Source organism: Aspergillus ibericus, assembly GCF_003184845.1.
Source record: "Aspergillus ibericus CBS 121593 unplaced genomic scaffold BO80scaffold_46, whole genome shotgun sequence".
Classification (NCBI taxonomy): Eukaryota; Fungi; Ascomycota; class Eurotiomycetes; order Eurotiales; family Aspergillaceae; genus Aspergillus; species Aspergillus ibericus.
The window spans coordinates 176,129-198,450 of NW_020292144.1; the positions used below are offsets into that span (position 1 = coordinate 176,129).

General features: G+C 49.6%; 9 protein-coding genes and 1 non-coding gene across 10 annotated transcripts; 7 read left to right on the forward strand and 3 right to left on the reverse strand.

Moving 5' to 3' along the window:
- Window positions 1–131: 131 nt before the first annotated feature.
- BO80DRAFT_448513 (SDR family oxidoreductase) lies at window positions 132–1,034 on the forward strand (the record flags this gene model as incomplete). The annotated part of the gene is made up of 4 exons (XM_025721677.1): window positions 132–433; window positions 484–591; window positions 659–815; window positions 867–1,034. 4 exons carry the CDS (start codon window positions 132–134, stop codon window positions 1,032–1,034), a joined length of 735 nt encoding a protein of 244 aa, XP_025571669.1.
- A 377-nt stretch (window positions 1,035–1,411) lies between these two features.
- On the forward strand, window positions 1,412–3,763 carry BO80DRAFT_428340 (transcription factor domain-containing protein). Its single transcript, XM_025720230.1, has 7 exons — window positions 1,412–1,528; window positions 1,594–1,653; window positions 1,710–2,086; window positions 2,133–2,437; window positions 2,488–2,901; window positions 2,956–3,188; window positions 3,237–3,763. The coding sequence occupies exons 3-7, from the start codon at window positions 1,750–1,752 to the stop codon at window positions 3,697–3,699; spliced, it is 1,752 nt and encodes a 583-aa protein (XP_025571670.1). The 5' UTR covers window positions 1,412–1,528; window positions 1,594–1,653; window positions 1,710–1,749; the 3' UTR covers window positions 3,700–3,763.
- An 84-nt stretch (window positions 3,764–3,847) lies between these two features.
- On the reverse strand, window positions 3,848–4,929 carry BO80DRAFT_504852 (alpha/beta hydrolase). The gene has a single exon (XM_025724449.1). It carries the CDS (start codon window positions 4,853–4,855, stop codon window positions 3,878–3,880), a length of 978 nt encoding a protein of 325 aa, XP_025571671.1. The 5' UTR covers window positions 4,856–4,929; the 3' UTR covers window positions 3,848–3,877.
- A 2,450-nt stretch (window positions 4,930–7,379) lies between these two features.
- Window positions 7,380–8,802, forward strand: BO80DRAFT_414999 (putative O-methyltransferase). Its single transcript, XM_025718126.1, has 5 exons — window positions 7,380–7,437; window positions 7,484–7,622; window positions 7,675–7,689; window positions 7,748–7,871; window positions 7,924–8,802. Exons 1-5 carry the CDS (start codon window positions 7,390–7,392, stop codon window positions 8,693–8,695), a joined length of 1,098 nt encoding a protein of 365 aa, XP_025571672.1. The 5' UTR covers window positions 7,380–7,389; the 3' UTR covers window positions 8,696–8,802.
- A 28-nt stretch (window positions 8,803–8,830) lies between these two features.
- Window positions 8,831–9,638, forward strand: BO80DRAFT_496399 (uncharacterized protein; the record flags this gene model as incomplete). The annotated part of the gene is made up of 2 exons (XM_025724023.1): window positions 8,831–8,966; window positions 9,115–9,638. 2 exons carry the CDS (start codon window positions 8,831–8,833, stop codon window positions 9,636–9,638), a joined length of 660 nt encoding a protein of 219 aa, XP_025571673.1.
- Window positions 9,639–10,685: 1,047 nt separating this feature from the next.
- On the forward strand, window positions 10,686–12,826 carry BO80DRAFT_415003 (uncharacterized protein). Its single transcript, XM_025718127.1, has 2 exons — window positions 10,686–11,072; window positions 11,126–12,826. Exons 1-2 carry the CDS (start codon window positions 10,960–10,962, stop codon window positions 12,390–12,392), a joined length of 1,380 nt encoding a protein of 459 aa, XP_025571674.1. The 5' UTR covers window positions 10,686–10,959; the 3' UTR covers window positions 12,393–12,826.
- A 258-nt stretch (window positions 12,827–13,084) lies between these two features.
- On the forward strand, window positions 13,085–13,779 carry BO80DRAFT_448518 (terpenoid synthase; the record flags this gene model as incomplete). Its single annotated transcript, XM_025721678.1, has 2 exons — window positions 13,085–13,367; window positions 13,427–13,779. The coding sequence occupies 2 exons, from the start codon at window positions 13,085–13,087 to the stop codon at window positions 13,777–13,779; spliced, it is 636 nt and encodes a 211-aa protein (XP_025571675.1).
- Window positions 13,780–14,023: 244 nt separating this feature from the next.
- Window positions 14,024–18,961, reverse strand: BO80DRAFT_428343 (ABC transporter ATP-binding protein). Its single transcript, XM_025720231.1, has 11 exons — window positions 18,648–18,961; window positions 18,526–18,603; window positions 18,361–18,476; window positions 18,257–18,311; window positions 17,609–18,210; window positions 16,971–17,562; window positions 16,360–16,921; window positions 16,129–16,301; window positions 15,481–16,010; window positions 14,462–15,434; window positions 14,024–14,414 (listed from the first exon to the last, which is right to left on the reverse strand). The coding sequence occupies exons 1-11, from the start codon at window positions 18,822–18,824 to the stop codon at window positions 14,388–14,390; spliced, it is 3,885 nt and encodes a 1,294-aa protein (XP_025571676.1). The 5' UTR covers window positions 18,825–18,961; the 3' UTR covers window positions 14,024–14,387.
- BO80DRAFT_t258 lies at window positions 14,283–14,356 on the reverse strand. Its single transcript has one exon. It is a non-coding gene; the product is annotated as a tRNA-Val (tRNA).
- A 233-nt stretch (window positions 18,962–19,194) lies between the features above and the next one.
- Window positions 19,195–21,656, forward strand: BO80DRAFT_428344 (transcription factor domain-containing protein). The gene is made up of 6 exons (XM_025720232.1): window positions 19,195–19,261; window positions 19,313–19,410; window positions 19,505–19,929; window positions 19,985–20,268; window positions 20,321–20,806; window positions 20,861–21,656. The coding sequence occupies exons 3-6, from the start codon at window positions 19,617–19,619 to the stop codon at window positions 21,296–21,298; spliced, it is 1,521 nt and encodes a 506-aa protein (XP_025571677.1). The 5' UTR covers window positions 19,195–19,261; window positions 19,313–19,410; window positions 19,505–19,616; the 3' UTR covers window positions 21,299–21,656.
- The last annotated feature ends 666 nt before the right edge of the window (window positions 21,657–22,322 follow it).

Here is a 22,322-nt window from a genome sequence, read left to right on the forward strand (position 1 = left end):
TTCCGATACTTCCGTCTGCTCGGGATGCCGAGCATGATTTGCGCCACATTGAAATTTCTGCAGGCTGATGAATAAATGGCATGTCAGTTCACGTTCGTACTTGAAGTGCTCAGTTGAAAAGGACTGCAACAATGTCGACTATACTGGTTACAGGGAGTTCCCGGGGCCTTGGCCTTGAGCTGGTGAAGCAAATGGCTTCACAAACTTCGGAGACACTCGTCATCGCAGCTGCACGAAGATGTAGCCCAGCCCTCGACGAGGTTATCGCAAACGCAGGTGGGCGCGTGTCGTTTGTGCCCCTGGATATTTCTGATCTGGTGAGTATCACCCGGTCCGTCCAGCTAGTCAAATCAGCCCTCGACCAGCGGAGCCTGGATATTCTTATCAACTGTGCCGGTGTACATTCGGAAACCCACGGTGGCGTAGCCCTCATGTGAGTTATTTCAACCCGGAAAGAAGACAATGATACTCACCACAGACTAGGTCTGACCTTGAGTATCAACTATCGGTGAATGTGTTGGGTGCCCACAATGTGATTCGGTCGTTCCTTCCCCTGATGGAAGGTGGAGAAGTGAAGAAGATCATCAACATGTGAGATGCTCTCATGTTTCAAATCGCCTAGCTCAAGCGAAGGCTGACTCTCCCGGTTATGTTTCAGTTCGACTGCCTATGCATCCATGACTCGAGCCGCAGAAGTAACCTACGCGCCTTGCCCGGCCTACAAGATCAGCAAAGCGGCACTTAATGCCCTGACTGTGCAGTATGCCATGTCCTACCAGGATCAAGGCTACATCTTTCTGGCCATCAGCCCAGGGGTAAGTACCCTGCCTAAGCCCGCTCACCGATTTGTTTTGACCATCGCACAGTGGCTACGAACGGACATGGGTGGTACGAATGCTGACCTCACGGTCGAAGAGGGAGCCAAGGCTGTTGTGAACGCCGTGATGTCTGCGGATAAGGAATGCAATGGGCGGTTCCAGAATATCCATGTGCCGGGATGGAAGGGTTACGATGGACAGGACATTCCGTGGTGACCGCGCCAGGCTCTTTTGGCTCGGAAGTCCGATCGCTTTGGGCAGGTGGGTCCGTTGCTGATTACATCAGCAGAAGACCGCTGCCGCCATCGATCGACCACGATTTCTTCCCACGCTTCACAAATTCGGTCCTTCATAACTTGTATACATTCCTTCGTAAACTTGGCACGATTAGTGGCCATATGCTGTATCATTGCCGAGACCGAGGTTAAGATGTCCGACGGTCTGAATGCTGAGGAAATCCTGCCAGCTGTGAGTCTTCCGCGACTCCCGGGCCCACTCGCTAATGCCGGGGTAGTGTGATTTGTGCCATTCCAGAAAGGTGAGTCATATGGATTATCTTTTTCCATTATATCCGAGGCCGGTATGGTGATTTACTGACACTGTGAATAGGTAAAATGCGATAGACGTAGCCATTGCGCCAATTGCAGAGATGTGGGTGTCGAATGTCAACGGCTTCGCGTGAGACCATCCAGGAAGAGGCCGTTTCCAGCGTCAGTGAGCATCTGGGTTTCTCCGTGTTGGAACTTGGGATTCTGGCTGACGGGCTCTGTGCCAGCCATCTAAACCGTGAAGAGAAAGTACTAAACTTGGAAGCGACGGCAAGTCCGGCAAACAGGTACTTCTACCTCCCCTCAAACAAGGCCTAAGGATTCTAATTAGACGCCTCTAAAGAGACAGTTATTGCAACCAAGCATTCAACACAGATGGTATAATGGAGGATCGACCCTCAAGGCGCCAGCGAACGGACGGTCACAGTGAATGGGGAGTAACCCCAGATAGCATTGGTACTCCAGGCACCGACGCTGGGGGCTCCAACTACCATGCAATTCAGGCAAAGTCTGTGATCGAGCTGGAGCTCGGCGATTGCAGGCATATTAGCAAGGAGCAGCAGTCCATTCTCAATTCTGCACTTCAATTGGTCAGCCAGCTTGCAGAGAAGGAACCTGTAGAGGCAGAGGGCTGTCTAGGAGCCGATGGTTTTACTGAAGATCCCACTCTTAGCGTCCCGGAGAGTCCGCCCCCAGAGCTACTGTTCATGCTCCTCCGAGGTACGTATCTCGTATCTTATTTCACACCTTGACTAAGCCAAATCAGTTCCGTCTGATAATTCAGATCTGCGATGGCCTGATCATATATCCAACAAGACGTTTGAGAAAATGGCAACCGCGTTGATGAACGGAGATTGTCGCGGGAAACTATTTCATCAATATTGTGTCTGCATCTACGTCAGAGCACTCTGCCATTTGTATTCCCTTTCCAGGGTTGCTGCCAACGCCACCGTGAAGAACCAGCTATATCGATCGAGGAAAGTGTACGTAGCTGCTACTCTTCGGAGTATCAAGCAGTTCGACATTTTAACACCACCGAGCCTCCCATCTATACAGTCTTTGATATCAGCTGTAAGTTACGACAACTTGCTCTGCCCTTGATAAACTGACTATCGATCAAGGCACTCTTTATGCAACACCTCGGGGAAATCAACCAATGCTGGACGGTGAACTCGTATGCCGCTCGTCAAATCGCAGCCCTTGGCTACCAGAAGGTCCACAACGTTTCCAATCGCTCCGACACTGATCAGGAGATACATAGTGCGGTATACTGGTGCTATTATATTGATAGGACCCTGAGCGCGCTGCTGTTCCGGCCGCCATCCTTTCCTGATATGGCTATCTCACCAACAGAACTTATCGTGCTGGACACATCATCACCCTACGGTCCTTTGATCCGATTACTTCTGGATCTCTCACAAATCCAAGGTCGACTGCTCGCAATCCAGTTTCAAAATACATCTCAGACTCACGTACTGGATGACTGCCGTCGTTTACGGGAGAAAATGGAAGACATTCTTCCTCACTTACAATCCGTATGCTTGATGCTCCTAATACTCCAATCACTCAAGGCTAATCAAGACCGCCAGAGCCGAAAATCGGTCCCTAAGGCTATCCAACACGATTGGATAGCTACCGACTTTTGCTATTATGCCATTCTCGTGGAGATCCATCGTACTCGCCTACGGTGCTCTTTCACACCGCTAGTTCATAAAGAATGTCTTGCCTGCGCGCGACGATCCCTAGAGGCATTCCGATTCCTTCTCCAACATCCAGCAGAGATGCCCGGATTCAACGATCCTTATCCGACATTTCTCACCTGGTAAGCCCCGTGTTCTATTAACCTGACCCAGTAATAACCAATACCAAGGACACTCTTCCTCTACCCCCTCACCCCATTCTTCGTTCTCTTCTGCCACATAATCGGGTCACTAGATCAACGTGACTTTGATCTCGTTCAGGATATTACCAGATTCCTATCACGCTTCAAGGGACATCCACATCTGGAGAAAGTCCTCAGACTGCTAACATCTCTGGAACAACTGTGCGAGCCGTTGTTCCAGGGCCGTGTGGACGGAGCATCTACCCGACCGTTGGACAGACCTTTGGCGTTGTCCGTACCTGAAACAAACAACACCAGTGAAGTTTTTCCTTCTGGGGTAGAGCCAATGATGGGGGGCTTTACTGGTGGTGATATGCATCCCAGGAATATAGGCATAGCACATGCCGAGCTCGGCCCAACCGCCGATTGGCTGACATGGCAGATGTTTGATAGTCAGTTGCCGTCGGGATGGCTGAATGTAGATATGGGTTTGTATGGCCTTAATGGATAGTCTACGGTGATCAACAGAAGACGGTAAGACGCGCTTTAGGCCTTTCTTTTAGTTTCCACTTCAGTGTTCGCATCAGGTGTTAATGAATCTCACCTCCATTTTGAACGACATAGGAATACAACGATCTATTTACAACCAGGAACACAAAACATTTCAAACAACCATCCCTTCAGCCCCTTTAAGCAACCACCGGAATATCAAGCAACTTCCGTAGCCATCCCAACCTCGCCGCCCTCGCCTTCCGACTAACGTCCGCCTCAGGCACAAACACATCAAACCCATGCCAACTCCCTGGCCAAACATGCAGCTCAGTCGCGACCCCATCCCTCCACAACGCCTTCGCATACTCCAAATCCTGATCGCGAAACACATCCGCCTCGCCCACATCAATAAACGTCGCGGGCAACCCCTTGAAACTCTTCGCCCGCAACGGCACCGTATACATATCCGCAAACTCTCTCTCCACTCCAAACGCAAAATCACTCGCCTGCGCCGCATCCGCCTTGGTCAACGGCGCAATATCCCCAAACTGCTCCATCGAGCCCCACTCCACCCCATCATCCACCCACGGATACATCAACACCTGCCCACAAATCTCCGGCCCCGCCCGATCCCTCGCCAGCAAGGTCACCCCGGCGGCCAAATTCCCCCCCGCCGACCCACCACACACCACCAACTTGGCCGGATTAAACCCCAACTCCGCGGCATGTCCACTCATCCACTCCAACGCCGCATAACTATCCTCCAACTGCGCCGGCTGGGGATGTTCCGGCGCGAGCCGATACTCGGCCGTCATGCACACCGCCCCCAGCGCCTCAACCCATTCCAGCACCGTGAAGCCCATGAATCGGTTGCCCGTGGAGTGGCCCCCGCCGTGCATGTGCAGGATGCCAGGCGTGGCGGAGACATCGTGCGGGGCGTTCTTGGGCCGGAAGATGGTGGCGCGGAGAGGGCCGGCGGGGCCGGGGATGTCCACTTCGGTGTAGCTGATGGTGGATTCTTTGCCTTTGATGGTGTTTTCTAGCGTGAAGAGCGTGGAGAGGAATTCCCGGTAGGTGGTGCGTTTTTCGGCCGTGCTGATGTCCATGGTTGGGATGGTGCTGTGGGTGGCGGCGAGGTCGGGGTTGAGGGGGGGACGGGGGATAGTAGAAGACATGGTGGTTGATTGTTTTTGGTTTCTTTGGAAATGACGATGGTTAGGATGCGTGTTTGTTATTCCCGGAGATGGAATCTGAATTTGTCTTGCTGTTGGAAAGAAAATAATCATCTGCCCTCTCCCCTTTATATAATCCATAATACGGAGTATATCTCTCCACGGTGATATTCTCCCTCCCATCGGAACCTCCATTCCTCCGCACCCCACTAATGTCTCCGAACCAATAACCCGAGACTCTGGATGCCTGCTTATGAAATCCACCCGATCTCTCCGTCGGGGTAATCAGAAGACATTTCCCCCGAGCTAACCGTCTCCGGAAAGGCGTCGGGGTGATTCTTATTAATTATGTGGCTCGCGGGTACTTATCTGGCTTCTGATTGGGTGGAGTGGTTTTAAGGTCTCGGCTTCCCGGGCGGGACGGGATTGGGGTTTGGAAAGGGAAATCCGGTCGGTGATTACGATTGGCGGGGGAGTTGGTGGTGGGTGGATTTGTAAGGTTGGTTATGTGGGGGGTTAGGAATGTAGAGGAAGGTTCTACTCCGTACCCAATCTACGCCTACTAGTTCAGTGATGCATTGTCCCGGATGAATAATAGGAACGGATGATCGTCCATTTGAATATTCTTGGGGTCGGTGTCTCTACAACTTCTATAAGAACGAGACATACTTCCTACTTATAGAGGGAACAGGGACGTTGAAGGGGATATTTAGGATGGAGGCTTGTTGACTTTCCTAGATGCTATCGCCCTAATCATATATATTGGAGGAGCTTGTTCAGGGAAACCGAGGTTGTCCTTATTTGCCTTTGTTTGACATTGTTCATCGATTGGAGAAAGATTTTTGTTAGAAACCATCTGCCGAGTTTGTGCCTGCTCTTGCGGATGCTGGGCCAGGTGGTTTGTGCTTATTGTCCTGTATTCAGGTGTCAGCTTTGGATTTTGAATGTCCTTTGTCTATTCGTTTTTTGAGGCCTACCCTACGCTTCTGATTTTGTTTGGTATGGCACTATAGGGGGGTTATTCGAATATATAGTGCCACCCTATCAGCAATAGAAGAATTGATCTCACCAGTGCGGGAGTTTAGTCCTGCCTGGTCTGCAATAACACGCATCCGGTCTTATAACATCAATCCAGGCATGATGAACCAGATGTGAAATCACATCAGAGCCGAATGATATCGCATGGCTTGGTAAAGACGGAGCCCCTGCTGGAGTCCCGGTATGCAGCAATTCTTTCTAATAGCAGCCAGGCGTACTTTTGGGATCGTGGCTGTAGAAATGTAGATATCCTTTCTCGGTTTTTGTCGAATGCTCTTAAATGCATGGGTTCGTGATGCTGGATTAACGAAGTAATCTGGGTAAGGGACCAGTGTATCCACTGGGACGTGTATATAATTGTCGAAGACCATGCCATGGGCTGTTTTATTCAAAGCAAGGAAACGGTTTAACATATTCGTAAATTATTGGATCCTGGGGTTGGCCATGTATTCATAGTCGATGCTAATGGTGTTGTTTATGAAACAAGATTAATGATGCCAGGTCTGGGATGTGCCGTACTATATCTTTCCCGTTGATTTCGTGACGTTTGGATGGCATCTGCCCTAGTGAGCATGTATCGTATGAAGCGCACATGCTGCAGGAGACTCTGTTCTTATTGTGAGGCAGTAGTCTATATCTGGTCGTAAAGGAGAGGTCAACCTATGGGAAGAAAAGGAAGGGGCTTAGAGAAAGTGTTATGTATGTCTCTAGGGGCTGCTCAGGCTACTAGATCGGGATAGTGGAACGTGCCCTTTGTAGTTAGAGGTCCAATGTAAAGGTGCGGACTAATTCGAGAATTTTTTGCATGATGTAGAATTATTTGCATCATCTGCTTAACCACAGTGTACTATGAAATTTTTTTTTTAAAAAAAATCTCTTATGAACAAACAATGCCATGCGTTTGTATTGAAGCTTCCGGGCAAGAGAGAATGAGGAAGGACGATAAGATAAAAAAAGTTGGGGTGAGGCAGATTTTGAATAGGATACAGGGACTAGTGACTGAATAGCGGTTGAATGCATCTTGTCCATCACAGACTTTTGTGAGACTATACTCTTTGATCCCTTAAAGCGAGTGCCGCACCCTAGGGAATGTGGGGTGTGAAGAACTAGGGTCTCAAATATTAGTCAATAGCTTACAGTGCTTTAGGAATATGACGAAGCTGATGCAGACATAAAATCGTCTTATCATGATGCCAGTTCAGCACCATGAAGGTGACTACCACATGCACCTGAGTGAGATCCGGGATAATTCTGGTGTGCGAATGCATGTCTGCCCGAACAACTGGACCGGGCTAGATAGTGCCCCAAAATCGAAAATATGAGCACACTAGCCATGCAGCGTGCCATGGAATCATCCAATCAGTCAGTTTCCAAGGTAGTGCTGCTGAATTGTCTTACTCTATCGCACCATGCGCTATTTGAATATATATTTTGGTACCCGCTCTAGGAGACGCCTGCTTTGAGAGTTATTATCCCCAGGTGATACATTACCAAATAAGATGTCGTCCGTTGAAGCTGGACTAGCGCTTGGAGGCACCGTCAACTCGGTCAGTTCAGCGCTCTCTATGAGTGCCGTGTGCTGATTTTGGCAAGGTGGCTGCGCTCGGCTTCGTCCCTGTTGCGATTCATTTCCGCCTCTTCGACATTCTGACGAGGTTCGAGAGGCCGGCTCATTCGGAAGAAGTCCTTGCTCTATATCACAAGGACATGAAATCTGGCGATCACGAGCCATGTACGTGACACCGCCGTTGAGCTCATATCTCCGTTGACACATCATTCTGTAGGTTTGGCTTTGGTTGGTGGGTATATCGTTAGACCATTGAAACCTTCTATTATAGCTGATCTAGACACCTCCAGCGGATACACTCTTCGCCATGGCCTGCCTGGGCTTCATTGACCAAGTGGACAAGTTATACCAAGCAAATGCGATCACCAAGCACCTCGAAGCAACTCCCTCTGCCTTGCACGGGGCACTTCACCTGTTAGTCCAGGCGACTTTCTCATCTCTCCTGTCATCCATTGATATCGTATAGTACAACAGAAGTTCTATTCGCATCCGCCTTCCTTATGCGAAAGCTCCAAGCCGACAACTTCAAATACCCCTTCCAAGAAAAGGATACCCCTTTCCAATACGCCTATCAATGCATCGGCAGACCCGACCTAGCCAACCAACACACCTACTCCATCATGGCATCCGAAGGTCGTATGGATAGCTTCAACACCTTCATGCAAGGCAAATACATCAAGACAAGCAGCGCCCCCGAACGCTTCGCTGCACTAGGGTACGATCTCCAATCTGTTCTTAACGCAGCTGGCGGCTCCGTCCCCTCAACGATGGTCGATATTGGCGGTGGTCGCGGAGAGCTCCTTCTCGAGATCAAGGATGCGTTTCCCCAACTGCAAGAATCAGATCTCGTGGTGCAGGAGTTTAACGGGGATATTGGAGATATTCCGGGCGTCACGCTCTCCACGTGGAATTCCAAAGAAGGGAATAGTCCACAGCCTATCAAGGGGGCATTGGTCTATCATCTGTCGCATGTGTTGCATAATCTGTCAGATTTAGAGTCTGCGCGGTTACTGCAGAAGGTGGCAGAGGCGATGGCGCCGTATTCACGGCTTTTGATTCACGAGTTTGCGAAACATGCTGATCTGGGAAACCTCCATCCGTTGATGATTGTGTTGCATGCCGGTCGGGAGAGGAGCCAGGAGGAGTGGGCGCAGTTGGCTGCGTTGGCGGGGTTGAGGATTACATTTGAAGCGTATCCTAAAGCTGGGGAGGGCTTGATTGAGATGCGGAAGATTTGATTACTCTTTGATGTATGCGATTGATGCTTAAGCGCCTGCTCTATGCTTGCAGCAAATGAAATGTTACCTAGGGCACGTACTAGTAAGGGTACGGCGATATCGTCCTGCTACTATGAGAATGGGCTATTGATGATAATGTTCAAAGATAAAAGGTTATCGAAAGCGTTAAGGCTTAGTCTACTGGCAAGACGAGTCGACTACGAGAAGCACAACGCCCTCATTTGGGCAGAATGCCTTACCTTGATTACCCCGGCAACGGGCACCAATGCTCGTGCCCCAATGACTAGGCAGCAACAACAGGCCATCTACTAAACCCAAGTAATACCTTACCTATTCAAAAGCATCATCTGCAACGAAACAATGAAGAGATCAAACGAAATCATGTCCTCCATCCCTCCTCCTCCTCCCCCATCAACCAGCCAAACCACCCCGTATCCCCCCCACCCGACCCCCCAACTCCCTCCTACTCGAACTCCACATCTTCAACGGCCACCCCTTCAATGACCACTGGGCATACTGGATCCCCTCCCCGGGAGACCCCAACATTGGCGTCAAGATCCACGCAACCGGGGACGTGCGGAACGGCTTTATCTTTGAGATCAAACGCAGTCATGACCTCCGCACCAGTCCTGATATACCTACCAAGCGAATCCCGTTGCAGTGGTTGGATTGGCAGTATGTTGATGAGAAAGTGATGTTTAATGATGGGGTTGAGAATATTGATAGCACTCCGGTGTGCGGGTTTGAGGAGAGGTTGTATAAAGTGGAGGTGCCGGAGAAGACGTTGAATAGTGTTGGGGATGGTGGGGAGGGAAGAGCTGTTGGGAGGAGGATCGTGCAGAGGGATTGCCAGACGTGGATTGTGGAGTCTGCGGAGCAGTTGGTGAGGGAGGGGATTTTGGGGAGGGAGGTGGGGGAGTTTCTTCGGCGGATTGAGCAGTGATTTGGATGTTGGTGTCTATGCTCCGGATTAATGTTTGATGTGTGTGTATGGTACTGTACACGCTGCGTCCTGTTGAAGGTGCTTATTCTGAGTGTGGAATGACCAGAGACCATGAAGCGGATTGAGGTATTGCCTGGCTTGAACGATATGAATCGTAAGAAAGGAATCTATGTAGTTAGGGTTATTGATTTCTTGAATACTGAAATATTCGAGATAGATGTGAAAACAGGCGATTGTCTAATGATATGGATCCAGTACTCATTCCCAGGCATCTAAGCAACCTGGTTATTATATATCCCCAGCACCATCATTTCCATCCCAATTTGTATTAGCCGTTCAGCTATCTATGCAACTCATCGATTTGCGAACTACCAGGTCCTTTCTGGCCAATAGTCAGTCCTTGTATGTCAGCGTGGAGAAATTCCAGATGCAATGAGACAACGCTACCCTGCGTTGAGGTGGGGCGCTCATTCTACGACTAGATTATAGCGTTGCCCGTTTAATGCATATGTTCATCATGGGATATCATCGGTTTCAGATATTGATACGATACATGGGTGGTGATGGCGGGGATGAACTTTGAAGTCTCCCGTCACTTGCCCTAGTGTATTTCCACCTCCGCCCACCCAACGTGGTATAACCACGGAATAGTCTGGGAGCTAATATAAGTGTAATGACAAAGTTGTATCAGGAGATATGAAAAAAAAAAGAAATACATACAACAGAAGGGATTCGCTGGTGGTCACCCACCCAACTACTAACCTCCCGGCGTGTGGCTTAAGTACGGCTGAGCGGACGGGAAGCCCTGTTTTCCACACCCTGTGGTCGTATGTATCATGCTTCTACTTGGAAGGACTTATATAGGGCACAGGTCTTATCTGTAATCGATGAGTGGGATATAGACGCCTGCAATGGCGTGAGCCTGACGCAGCAAGTCGGGTCGCCAGCTCAGCGTTGCTGCATATGCGCCTTCCCCGCCATAGCGCAAGTCAGTTCCCTCCAATTAAACCACCTCTCCACCGACGGGATGCTCCTGTGCTACATCCCTGTCAACTCGCGCTGCAAAGCCCTCAGCCTTGTGTGCTACTGACGTGTCCGCGCGGGGTCACTCGAGGCAACCATCAGTTCCATCTGTTGGGTTCCATTGATGCCCATCGCATTTTACCTACAATCATAGGATGGATCCCTAGAAAATATTTCAACCGCACTTCTCATCTTCTAAATATTCTCCCAGGTTAACGGAGGGCTATACCCACACATTCGCATATCCTCACAACGGGCGAATTCAATACCCACATCTTTCCCTACTTCAACCGTCAACATGAAGAAAGACAAGAAAAAGAAATCGAAACAAACAGTTATGACTGACGAGCTCGAACTGCCACCACCGTCCCCTATGCCCTCGGTCAATGAATATCATCAACCCCCAACCAGGTGACGCTATCATCCTGTCTAAAAATACTTCGCCACTAACGGATTTCCTAAAGCCCTTACTCCACAGCTATTGTACAGGTTATTATCGGCGGTAACGTCTACGGCGTCCCGGAGTACTACCTGCGTCCATACCCGCGACTGAATCCTTCCTACTCCTGGCATCGTCCCAGTCTCGACGACATCAACCCAGATATCGGACACACTCTAATCCACTTCCTCTATACCGGCACCTACCAAACCATTGCACCGTCCACCAATGACCCATACTGTAATCCTCGAAGTCGGGAATTCGAATGCAGCGTATACGCCTACCAGGCCGCACGACGATATGAAATCACCGGACTAGAAGATATTGCGAGGGAATACATGTGTACTTTCGATGACTCGGTAACGACACTCGAAATCCTGAACATCGCGCGCAAGGTGTATACGACTCTTCCGAGTGAAGATGCTTGGTTTGAGACCTTCGTTCGCGATAAACTCGTTTCTGCGTTTGAATTGGATGCATTGCAGTTTAGGAAGGATGTTGCGCAGTATGGCGTCGGCACTGATGTCAAATTCGACCAGTTCTTGGTGGCGGCAGTCATGGAGATATACTCTCAGAGGATAGCCACGTTGGAGGATGCTGTTAACAGTAAGGTCGAGGATGATCACGTTGAAGAGGTTCATGAGGTGGCTGTTGAGGTCCCTGAGGCTGTTCCGGTAGAGGAGCCTTATGAGGAACCCCCGCCTGTATCCCCTGTCCCTTTTTCCCCTGTCCCTTTTTCCCCTGTCCTTGATCAACCTTATCAACCTCCAGCATCATCGTTCTCCTCTCCTCGACCCGTGAGGGAGCAAAGTCCTGGATATGAACCACTTGAACCGACATCGGAACCAGAGCCTGAGCCTGAGCCAGCGCCGATATATAAGGCAGATCTCCCGCCTGAGCCTGAGCCTGTATACGATGCAGAACCCGAACCTCAAGCAGAAGCACTCCATGAGCCAGAACCTGAATTCGGTTATGAAGCCGACCCTGAGCCTGAACCTGAGATTGAACCTCCCGAGATACCAGACAGTCCTCTCTACTCCAACTGGCATACGCTCTCATCCAAAGATCGGAAGAAACGAGAGAAGATGTTGGTGAAGAAAGGGCTTCCTATCCCTGGTAAGGATTTTGAATTGGCACTACCAGAAGCTGAACCCCCGATGGAACCTGAGCCGGTACTCGAAATACCCGAAGAGGCTGAGCCAGAGCTCCCACCGACATACGAGCCAGAAGAGGCTCAAGAGCCTGTACTTGAGCCACAGCCTCAGCCCCAGGAGGATGATGGGTGGTTTTAGCCAGTGCCAACATCGAAAGAGAAGCCTAAGAGGTTCCTTGGGAGGTCGATAGCCCCCAGTATTGCATAGGCTCCATCAGATACTCTCGTCCAACTTTCATGATTGCCTCGATATAGCGGTTTTTGCTCTGAGATAGGTTGAAGTGATAAGATATTGTCTTGCGTTTAAACAATTTATCATCGGTTATTCTTCTGGACTACCCAATGCGATGGACACTTACTCCGCCATGGTTGTTCGGCACAGGAGAAAATTGTTCAAGAATTTCGGGAGTTGGCCTTGAGTCGGTATTTGAAGATAGTCCGGGGTTCATCGGTAATTAATGTGGTTCCAAAAAGTAAGATGGGGATTCTGGGCTCGAAATGGCAGTTTCTTTCTGTGCTTTTGTAGGAGGTTTAGATAACCAATGCCCCAGGCATGAACTGTCACGGAACTCCAACCCCGGGATCATATGCGGGGTTGCAGTCTTTATTCATACTTTAATGCGCTCCTCTCTTCTAAGGAAATGATTTACAATCCTTCCTTGTAGCCCTTTTTCCCCCTTAAAGGGGCTGCATTAGCGTTAAATCAAGCTTCGAATGGCCCGTATAAAGGAACTTTGTATATACTCACCAAATCTTTCTTTTCTTAGCAGCGCTTCGCTTCGTACCCACTGCCACCTCCTCTCCCAAACCCAACCCCTAAACCCCACCAAAATGCGCAAAATCGCCAAACTCGCCGCCGACGCCTCCTGCCGGTGCTACCCCTTCCATCCACCCGACCTCCAATCCAAAATCGCCCTCTTCTTTACCTACTTCTTCACGATCGACGATCTAATTCGTGATTTTCCTACCGAAGCGCAGAATTTCCGACGAGATGTCCTACAACAGAAACCGCTATCTCCGGTGTTTGAATCCTGCAGAGAGCGGCTCATAGATCTAGATGGATACTACGACCCCTACAGCGCAGATATGGTATCTAAATCCGTTCCTCGAGTTCGTTAGTGCTACGGTGTTGGAATCTGATACCGATGGGAACATACACCTACGCGCCACTAGTGACAAGTTTCCGGATTAACTTTCGCTTCAAGACCGGGTTACCTGAAGCTCTTATCTATCTCCTTGCACCGAGGAGTGTCTTTGGGGCAGAATCTACCCGGTACCTCGTACAACTTGCACCTGAGTTAGCAGTAATCATCAACGGGATCAACGATATCCTGTCGTTTTATAAGGAGGTGATGGTGGCTCAGGAGCCGGTGAATTTCGTGCAGCATTTTGCAATGGTGAAGGGGGAGTCGGTGGTGGAGGCGTTGGAGGGCGTGGTGGAGAGGGTGGTGGGGTGTTTGGGGAACGGGAGGAGGGTGGTGGCGGGGTGGCCGCTGCTCCGGGGGTATGTGGAGGCGTTTGTATAGGGGGCGGTGGTGTTTCGTTTTGTGCAGGCCAGGTATCGCTTGGAGGAGTTGGGGTTGGGGGATTTGTTGGGGTGAGTAGAGTTGGTTGTGGGGGGTGAGGGGATATATATTCATGACTCAGGATGAGTGATCGGCTTGGTGAAATTAGAAGATGGATTCAGAATTAGGTAGAAGTATGCTGTCTCTAGTATTAGAGTACCTTGCTGCTTAGATGTCATAGACAAAGGTTGTAATACATCATTTTCTAATTTTATAGGTTTGATACTTGGCTTGGGTCTAGGTACCATCGTCCGCCGTACCCAGGGGTGTCTTGAGGTAGATCGACTGACATAGTGAGCGTTAGCGGTAGGGTGACCCCCACGCGCAGCAACAGCATTAGTATTCAACTTCTAAGTGCTATACACCCCCAGGAGAATTAAAAACTCTCTAATCCAAAAGGAAAAAATAAACTCGCCTATCCTTTGTGATAGGTCTGGGTTGCAACCCAGAAAAATTAAAAACAATGACCAGACTGGGGCTCGATCCCAGGACCTTATCGGTGTTAACGATACGTGATAACCAACTACACCATCCGGCCAATTGATGAAGAGAACATGTCTAGTTTGAAGCTACTTGTCAAGAGCATTTTCCTGACACTGCAAGTCATTAGCACACAGCGAAAAATATGGCCGGAAATACTAACCATCTGCCAATACATCCCCTTACTCCGCAACAACTCATGATGCGAGCCCTGCTCAATAATACGCGATCCATTCCCAACCTGGCTTTCGCCAAAGACGAAAATCGTGTCTGCCTTTTGAATGGTGGCCAGCCGATGCGCGACCGCCACAATCGTGATACTTCTTTTCGCGGCCAAGCGCTCGAGGGCGGCTTGCACCACCTTTTCGGATTGTGAATCAAGACTTGATGTTGCCTCATCCAGTAGAAGCAGCGATGGCTTGCGCAACAGCGCCCGTGCGATGCAAAGTCGTTGGCGTTGGCCTCCACTGAGCGATGCCTGGGCTTTCAACCCGAGGTCAGTTGAGTATCCTTCTGGGAGGGAAGTGATAAAGTCGTGGATCTCTGCATCCTGGCATGATTGAATGAGATCACCCTCAGTGAATTCCGAGTTGTCGAGTCCGAGGGTGATGTTGTCGCGAATGGTCCCTTCGAACAGTCGGGGCTCCTGAGCGACCAGCGACATTGAGCGGCGATAGTAGGAAGCTTCGATCGAATGGATATCTTGGCCGTTAACAAGAATAGTTCCTTTCGAAGGGTTGTAGAACCTCTCGAGCAACGATATCACGGTTGTTTTTCCACAACCAGACGGCCCAACAAAAGCAACAAACTGGCCACTTTCGATCTTGAGATTGAGGCCCGTGAAAAGTGATGTGTCCTGGGAGGGATACCTAAATGCCAAGTCGTTTAGTTCAATGCTGGCTCCAGATCCTGATTGCAAGGATCCTGGTTTCATTGCGCCCAGGCTAGCGATCTCTCGTTCGGCTCGACTCGGCCGGAGGTCCAACATACGGTTTGCGGATGCAGTTGCTTGCGCAATGTTGGATCCAAAACTGAAGAATTGACCAGCAGACTGACCACCCTGGATGATTGCCATGTAAATCACGAAGAAGGATGTTGGCTGATATTCTCTAGATGCGAGCAGTTGACCACCGTACCTTGGACAGTCAATCGAATGTCACACATACAATGAGGGCATCATACCAGAACGTGAGGGCCATAGCACAGAGCTCAACACTGTCGGAAAAGGCAAAGATAAGTGTGGCATACCATGCCTTCCGGAAAGCTTTGTATTGCTGCTGCTGTAAAAGCCCAGAATATCGATCCAGGATGAAATTCTCCATTGTCAATGCGGAAACAGTTCGAAAGGCGTCTATGGCCTCGGCCGCGAACTGCGAACTTCCCGAGTATACCTCCGCATTCATTGCCTCGAATTGCATTTCATATCGTATACGCATGAATGCCGCGAGAAACGTACATGGCAGTGCTGCGAATACTGCAACAAGACTGAGTTTCCAGCCGAATACAAAGGCGATTATGATGCAGCCAAGCATGCTGAATATCGATATCATCGGGAATGCACCATTGATTCCGATAAGATCTTGAACCTGCTTCGGATCTGTGGCTAACCGAGAAACAAGGGACCCAGAGGCGTTTTCAATTCTGTCGTGAAACGGTATCGGCTTGTTGGCGATGTTGTGAAAGTACTCCGTTCTGCATGCAGATGAGATTTCCTAGATCTGTCAGCTTCAATTGAACAATGCCAATAAGAAGTATGAAATGGATATAGGCAAAGACGGAGGCGAGGTGAAGAAATAAGAAGGAAAGAAGCTAGGATCGATCATGTCTTACCACGGAGAATCTATTGGCGGCATATCCCACCGTTCCGTAACAAACAGCGGTTCCTAGGGCCAGAATGAAGAACATCAATGCCCAGAAGTTGGCTGCGTGGACCAGCCTCTGACCGGTATACTGAAACACCTCAATAAGCTTTGCGAACAACCAACTCTGCAGTGGGAACACAGCTATCAACGGTCCTTAGCCAAGATGTATCATACCAGGAAGTCAGAGTAGAGTTCTTACCTCCAGCGCCAGCTGCACCCATCAGGGCGGGAAGATAAAACCGCCAATGAGCGCGCTGCTCATATAAGAACAGCCCTATGCTGCCAAAAAAGCTTCGGCCTTTCTTGCATGGCTCCTTATCGTCCTGTCTATACTGGCTCGTGTCATCCACCGGCTTGAGCTCTTCCATGAGTGCTTCGGTGACGTCACTGGTGCCTGTCTCATCATCCTCCAGAAGGTGCAGTTTCTGAGCATTGACAAGGTTGTAGTAAACTCCATCCTCCATGGCCAGAAGCTCCTCATGCGTGCCTTGCTCGATGTCCACACCGCCTTTCATAACAATAATACGATCCGCCTTTCGAATGGTGGATAATCGGTGCGCGATGACAATAGTCGTCCGACTTTCCGAGAGCCGGTCAAGGGCTGCCTGGACAATCTTTTCGCCGCGTACGTCGATCGCGCTAGTTGCCTCGTCCAATATCAGAATAGTCGGCTGCTTCACAATACTCCGGGCTATAGCAAGGCGTTGCCTTTGGCCACCACTCAATTTGGTGCCGTTCTCCCCAACCATCGTGTCATAACCCTGGATGTGTCATTTATGATCATGCAGCGAGCGGGCAACATTCACATACCTCTGGTAGACGCCGAATAAACTCATCCGCGAAAGCTTCTCTGCATGCGTTCTCGATGAGCTTTCTCTTGATTTCATCGGGCTCATGTTCCCGTTCCGTACCAACCAACCCAAAGGAAATATTATTGAAGATGGTGTCGTTGAACAGAACAGGTTCTTGTTGTACAAGGCCCACTTGTGACCTCCACCATTTCAGGTCCAGGTCATTGATGTTATGTTCACCCACGAAGATGGCATCTTGATCATCTCCGCTAGTGCTTAGCTGATACCATCGCTCCAGGAGCGCGACAATCGTACTTTTCCCCGAGCCGGACGGGCCTACTAGCGCCGTCGTTTTCCCTTGTTCAAATCGAAGATTCAGCCCTCGTAAGGCCTTTATATCCGGCCGCGAAGGATAGGAAAAATGGACATCTTTGAAAACGATGTCCGCCTGAGCCGAGACATCTGGATGACAAAGACCGCTGGTGTCGATCTTCTCGGAGTCCAGCATCTCGAAAAACGAGCCTGCGGCACTAGCAGCCTTGGTCACGATCATCATGGGCGAAACGATGTTTCCGAAAACGCTGACCGCAATCATGATGGAAAAGAATACCCTATGGGTCATTAGCATGCACAGCAGGGCATCCTGGATATACTCACGTGATTACAGTGTTGATATTGGCTATGTGACCCTCGCGGTATAGTTTCAGTCCAAACCAGAACGCCAACGAATAGCTGGAGTTCATAGCGAAGAAGATCAAGCCGAATTGGGCTCCGATAAAGAGGGACATGTCTCGCCCTCGCTTACGCGCCTCTTCGATCCAAAGGGCGTATTTCGTGGCGAGGCGCCCTTCCGCACCAAGAGATACAACTGTTCGCATGGAGGTAAGCACTTCTGCTGCGATGGACGAATGTTTCTCATCTGCCTTGTCAACACCTTGTTGGGCCTTTGTGATAAGGGGAAGCGTCACACTGGCAACCACCAAGATAAACAGAAGCGCAGCACTGGTGACAAGAGTAAGAGCCCACGAATACTTGAAGGCGATGATGTAGGCTGTGATCAATAAAGCGAGTGATTGGAACAGAATAGCCAACTTATCCGAAATACTCTGCTGGATCGAATTCGAGAGCGTGGTGATGGTGTTGGTGACTGTGCCGACCGAGACTTGATCCAGCCTGCTGATTGGCTGGGCGAAAAGCGTGCGCATATATTCCTGCCGCAAAGTCGCTGAAACACGAAGGCCAATAACACGGAAACAGTACTAACTATTGTGAGTGATTATTCAGCGCGATGAGCGTGTAGCTTACCATTGCAAAATATGTCAAAGTGAATTTTCCGATGAAGAGATAGACGATGTATAAGCTACTGAAAGTCAGTTTAGGAGCACAATGTGTTTTCTTGGAACCCCTACCTTAGTCTGCTTACTGATGATTTGAATTCTGATTCTGTGACAGTTGTCCCTTCCGAGAAGTACCCATTGAATGCACCGACAAGGCTGCCGAAGACTATATTCATGAGGGGTAGTGGCTATACGGAGGTATTAAACACATATCCGCTCGTGACTGAACTGACTTACCACTCCGGATCCTATTGCGCAGAGCAGTGCCATGGCGAGGATAATGCGATCTTTCCCCGTGGTGTACGAAAGAACTCTCTGTATATATGAGCGATGAACGAATGGCGGAGTCAAGTGCATACAAAGTAGTTGCCCAAAGACGCAGGCTGCTCGGGCTTTGTATCCGCCGTTTTGTCTCCAATCTCCTCACCTTGAACATGAATCACATCTTGCTGGTCATTGTTAATAAGCGGCGGCGCGTTCTCCTGGCGTTTCTTGTCCTGGCAGTCCATTTTGGGACTGTCTGATAGATGATCCATTTTGATAGCGTGCTATGGTGGACACTATGAGGCGCGATGGTGCAAAAGCGCTGTATTTATAAAGGTGCCGCATTGTCTTGGCAGGTCCAGGCAACTGTGGCCTGAACTCGTATTCGTAAGATGCATGGTGGTAGAAGGAGTGCTCTGTTGAGAGGCGAAGGATGGATTGCGACCAGTGACCACAGGAAACAGGGACCAAGTGGGGCGGGCGGAGTGTCGTCCCGGACACTCGGGACTTGGAAAGTCCGGGCTGGGCGCGAGGCCGTCAGGCCTTCCATCCGGGCTTTCGGACTTTGTGATCCCCGTTGCATCCCTTCCGTCATCCCCGGCCAGACCATGACCTCTCGAAAACCCATCTCGGTGAGTCAGACCCAGTTATCCTCCACAACAAGACAGTCTGACCCCTTTCTCAGTGCAGCCGCTGTCAGGTCAAGAAGGTAATAGTCTGAACCGCGCTTCGCGGTGGCCCATTTACTGACGAAGGCTAGATTCGATGCAACCGGCTCGACCCGCGATGTGACAAATGTGAAGCCGTTGGTGCAGAATGCCATTACCTGCCACGAAAACAACGGTCTGCCAAGCGAAGGTGCCTTGCGTACCCCGTCTCCTTTCCGTACCCAATCTTGAAAGACCCCTTCGCGTGCCGTGTGGTTGGACTAACGCAATGACGATCAATCTAGTGCGATTCATGACAAGGATGTTCTTTCGGAAATCCTCAGACGTCTAGAGCGACTGGAAGACCACTGTATGATTGATCAAGATGTGGAACATTCCGCAGACGCGTATCGTTCAATGTCTACCGACTCAGACAATGCTGCCTCGACGAGCACTGTTCTGCCACCCGGTAGCAAGTCCCCTCCACCAGTACGAGATGTGACACACATCATGCTGAGCGGGTTGAAGGACGAAAATACCAGATCGCTGCTCCGCTCCAACGTTTTCTGTCACCTTGATAATGTCTGGTCCCGCTTCTTTGAGAACGAGAAATGCATTCAGGCCGTAGAGGCTGCATTGGTGGAGATTGCCGAATTGGAAGATACGACAGTATCTGAGGTACAGGCGCCTCCTGCTATTCCAAATGAGACTGCAAGCAGTTGGATAAATAGTACGTTCTGATCCACTCAAAGTTCAAGCCACCTGTGTGCTGATTATGCCTTAAGAGTACTATGACACCTATCAATTTGAGGGATTTCGGATCCCGTTCGAAAGAAGCTTTATCCTTTCCATTTCGGATCTGCTGGATAGCCCCCACGTTCAGTTTGACTCTACAATCCAATTAGTTTATTACAATGTCCTCTTTCAAGGACTCCTCTTGGACTCGGAACCTCATCCCAACAAAGGTAGCATCATACAACTTCTTTGCCGCAAAAGTATGGATTTGACGGAGAGCTGGCTCAGTCAGATCAAAAACACGCCGGCAGACCTATTTACAGCTTTCTTCATGGTGGGTTGGCTTCTGGCTAGGCGTAGCCAGGCACGGCTGATCTTTGATTTAGATGTCCATGGCCCTCGAAAGTTGCAACAGTGAACTATCCTGGAAGATCCTCGGACATGCCTGCGCAATCGCCAGAGCTCTCGGGTACTTTTCTGTCGATGCAGATCAGTCAACGCATAACAGCCCGGCGTCTTTGATCAATGCTCCCTCTGAGCCAGAGATTGAGATAGAGAAGAACCGAAAGCGCTTCGAGTTCTGGCATTTACTTCGCACAGACTGTCTCTTCCGCCTGTCCTTTGGTAAACCAGCACTCATTGCTGAGGGTTCCTGGGCAGTAAATTTCCCAGATCCGAGTATCACTGGCGTGGACGATGAATCTACACGCTTCGTTCAAATCCACTTCCTCGCATCAATGCGCCTCACACTCGTCTTGTTGAGATACCTGGATCTCGTCGATGTGGAGTCCGGGTTGTCTACTTCACAGTATGATGAAACGATAGACGGTCTTATCAAAGAGGTGCAAACGATCATGTCAGACTGGACCCCGGTATGTTGATACACATGTAAACCCTTTGCAGTTCATCAGTCTGACAAAGCAAAGGAGGAGCTTCTGACTACGACGACCAATCGCACGGACACGTGGTTTTGCGTGGACATTCTCTTTAGCAGCTACAAGATGCTCATCGTCTTCTACCAATCCAAGAAATGTTACCAAAGCGGTCAGATCCTGCCATATCACACTGTTGATATTGCTAGGAAAAGCCTTCAGATGTCTCGGTCAATCATGTCCTCCACTCCACAACCCTACTGGGGCATCAGTCTCATCTTGCTCCACCAGTTTATTCCCTTATTTATTGTCAGCATGGACATGATCGGATCTCCTGAACGGCATGATATGGAATTAGATCTCGACTTGGTGGCCTGGTTTAACCATTTTGTCGAGACGGCTTCCCAGGAACGAACGGAGCTAAGACCATTGAGTGCGATACTGAAGGCAATGGCATTGGCTTCTCGCAACGCCAAGGTGGGTTCTGAGTAGTGCTCTATGTACTTCAAGACAACCATTTCTGTCGCATATTACTGCGCTGTCTTGTCACCACCGGCCAGGCCAACGATATTTCGTATTTCAGGGTAATACCGTCTAGCGTTTTGCCAGACCATTAACAACGCGTGGATTTACTTCGCACACCTAGAGTCTAGAGACCTAGACAGAAAGCCAGACTGTATCAATGAGCCCTGCCTGATGTATTCTTTTGACATCGCCACATGATCCTGTACTACTTCCCTGAAGTGCCTTGAAGTGCCCTGAAGTGTCCTCATTGTCACGGTACTCGGCTGCATGGCATCAAAATATATATTAGGCCAACATTGAGGGAGACCAACCACCATAGTACCAGTATCCCAAACCAGCATAAAATCTCCACGACCTTACCTGGTATGATGACATTAAATACTCCAACTAGAGAAGTTAAATATCCTCCGTAATACTATCTTCTACCATTTTTTTTGCCAATTTCTCGTCTTTTCCTTCAAAGGGGTATCCCGTGGCACTGCGATAAGCCGATAAGATAAGCCACCGACCGATGATCGGTTCCGCGGGGAACATTCCCGGCAATTGATTATGCCGGCAGATGGATTTCTATGCGTCGCATCCTGAAACATATCCAATCGGCTTGTGAATTTACAGATCTGTCTCACAATATGAAATTACTCAATTGACAGAGATTATATTCTATTTTCAGTCCACTATATCTTGAATACCTCGAGCTTGTAGAGCAGAAATCAGCCCGAAAGCGGTGTGAAGCATGGTAAGGAACAGGCATAGATCCACATACAATTTCTCATTGTTTACGGAGTACTCGCACCCAGTCCGAAATATCCTTCTGCAGGAACAATATGCACTTTACGGGTTGAAGCATCGGCGTTACCAAACCTAAAGACAGAAATTACAACCTCATCAAAATACACCTCAAGTAATGCCACATATCATCAGAGCGGTGGTTGAAACCACACATCGTCTACATGAAACACTACCATGTAGGCACTACCTATTGGCAGGTTAA

Excerpts from the sequence above, each read along its gene's own strand:
- BO80DRAFT_428340 (XM_025720230.1), top strand. The coding sequence starts at position 1,750 with ATGGAGGATCGACCCTCAAGGCGCCAGCGAACGGACGGTCACAGTGAA. Across the intron at positions 2,087-2,132 it reads ACTGTTCATGCTCCTCCGAG|TTCCGTCTGATAATTCAGAT; the intron begins GTACGTATCTCG and ends AAGCCAAATCAG. Across the intron at positions 3,189-3,236 it reads TATCCGACATTTCTCACCTG|GACACTCTTCCTCTACCCCC; the intron begins GTAAGCCCCGTG and ends ACCAATACCAAG.
- BO80DRAFT_504852 (XM_025724449.1), bottom strand. The coding sequence starts at position 4,855 with ATGTCTTCTACTATCCCCCGTCCCCCCCTCAACCCCGACCTCGCCGCC.
- BO80DRAFT_414999 (XM_025718126.1), top strand. The coding sequence starts at position 7,390 with ATGTCGTCCGTTGAAGCTGGACTAGCGCTTGGAGGCACCGTCAACTCG. Across the intron at positions 7,438-7,483 it reads TTGGAGGCACCGTCAACTCG|GTGGCTGCGCTCGGCTTCGT; the intron begins GTCAGTTCAGCG and ends GATTTTGGCAAG. Across the intron at positions 7,872-7,923 it reads TTGCACGGGGCACTTCACCT|TACAACAGAAGTTCTATTCG; the intron begins GTTAGTCCAGGC and ends GATATCGTATAG.
- BO80DRAFT_415003 (XM_025718127.1), top strand. The coding sequence starts at position 10,960 with ATGAAGAAAGACAAGAAAAAGAAATCGAAACAAACAGTTATGACTGAC. Across the intron at positions 11,073-11,125 it reads TATCATCAACCCCCAACCAG|CCCTTACTCCACAGCTATTG; the intron begins GTGACGCTATCA and ends GATTTCCTAAAG.
- BO80DRAFT_428343 (XM_025720231.1), bottom strand. The coding sequence starts at position 18,824 with ATGGATCATCTATCAGACAGTCCCAAAATGGACTGCCAGGACAAGAAA. Across the intron at positions 18,211-18,256 it reads CTTTGACATATTTTGCAATG|TACTGTTTCCGTGTTATTGG; the intron begins GTAAGCTACACG and ends CACAATAGTTAG. Across the intron at positions 14,415-14,461 it reads AGGGGATGTATTGGCAGATG|TGTCAGGAAAATGCTCTTGA; the intron begins GTTAGTATTTCC and ends AATGACTTGCAG.
- BO80DRAFT_428344 (XM_025720232.1), top strand. The coding sequence starts at position 19,617 with ATGTCTACCGACTCAGACAATGCTGCCTCGACGAGCACTGTTCTGCCA. Across the intron at positions 19,930-19,984 it reads TGCAAGCAGTTGGATAAATA|AGTACTATGACACCTATCAA; the intron begins GTACGTTCTGAT and ends TTATGCCTTAAG. Across the intron at positions 20,807-20,860 it reads TCATGTCAGACTGGACCCCG|GAGGAGCTTCTGACTACGAC; the intron begins GTATGTTGATAC and ends GACAAAGCAAAG.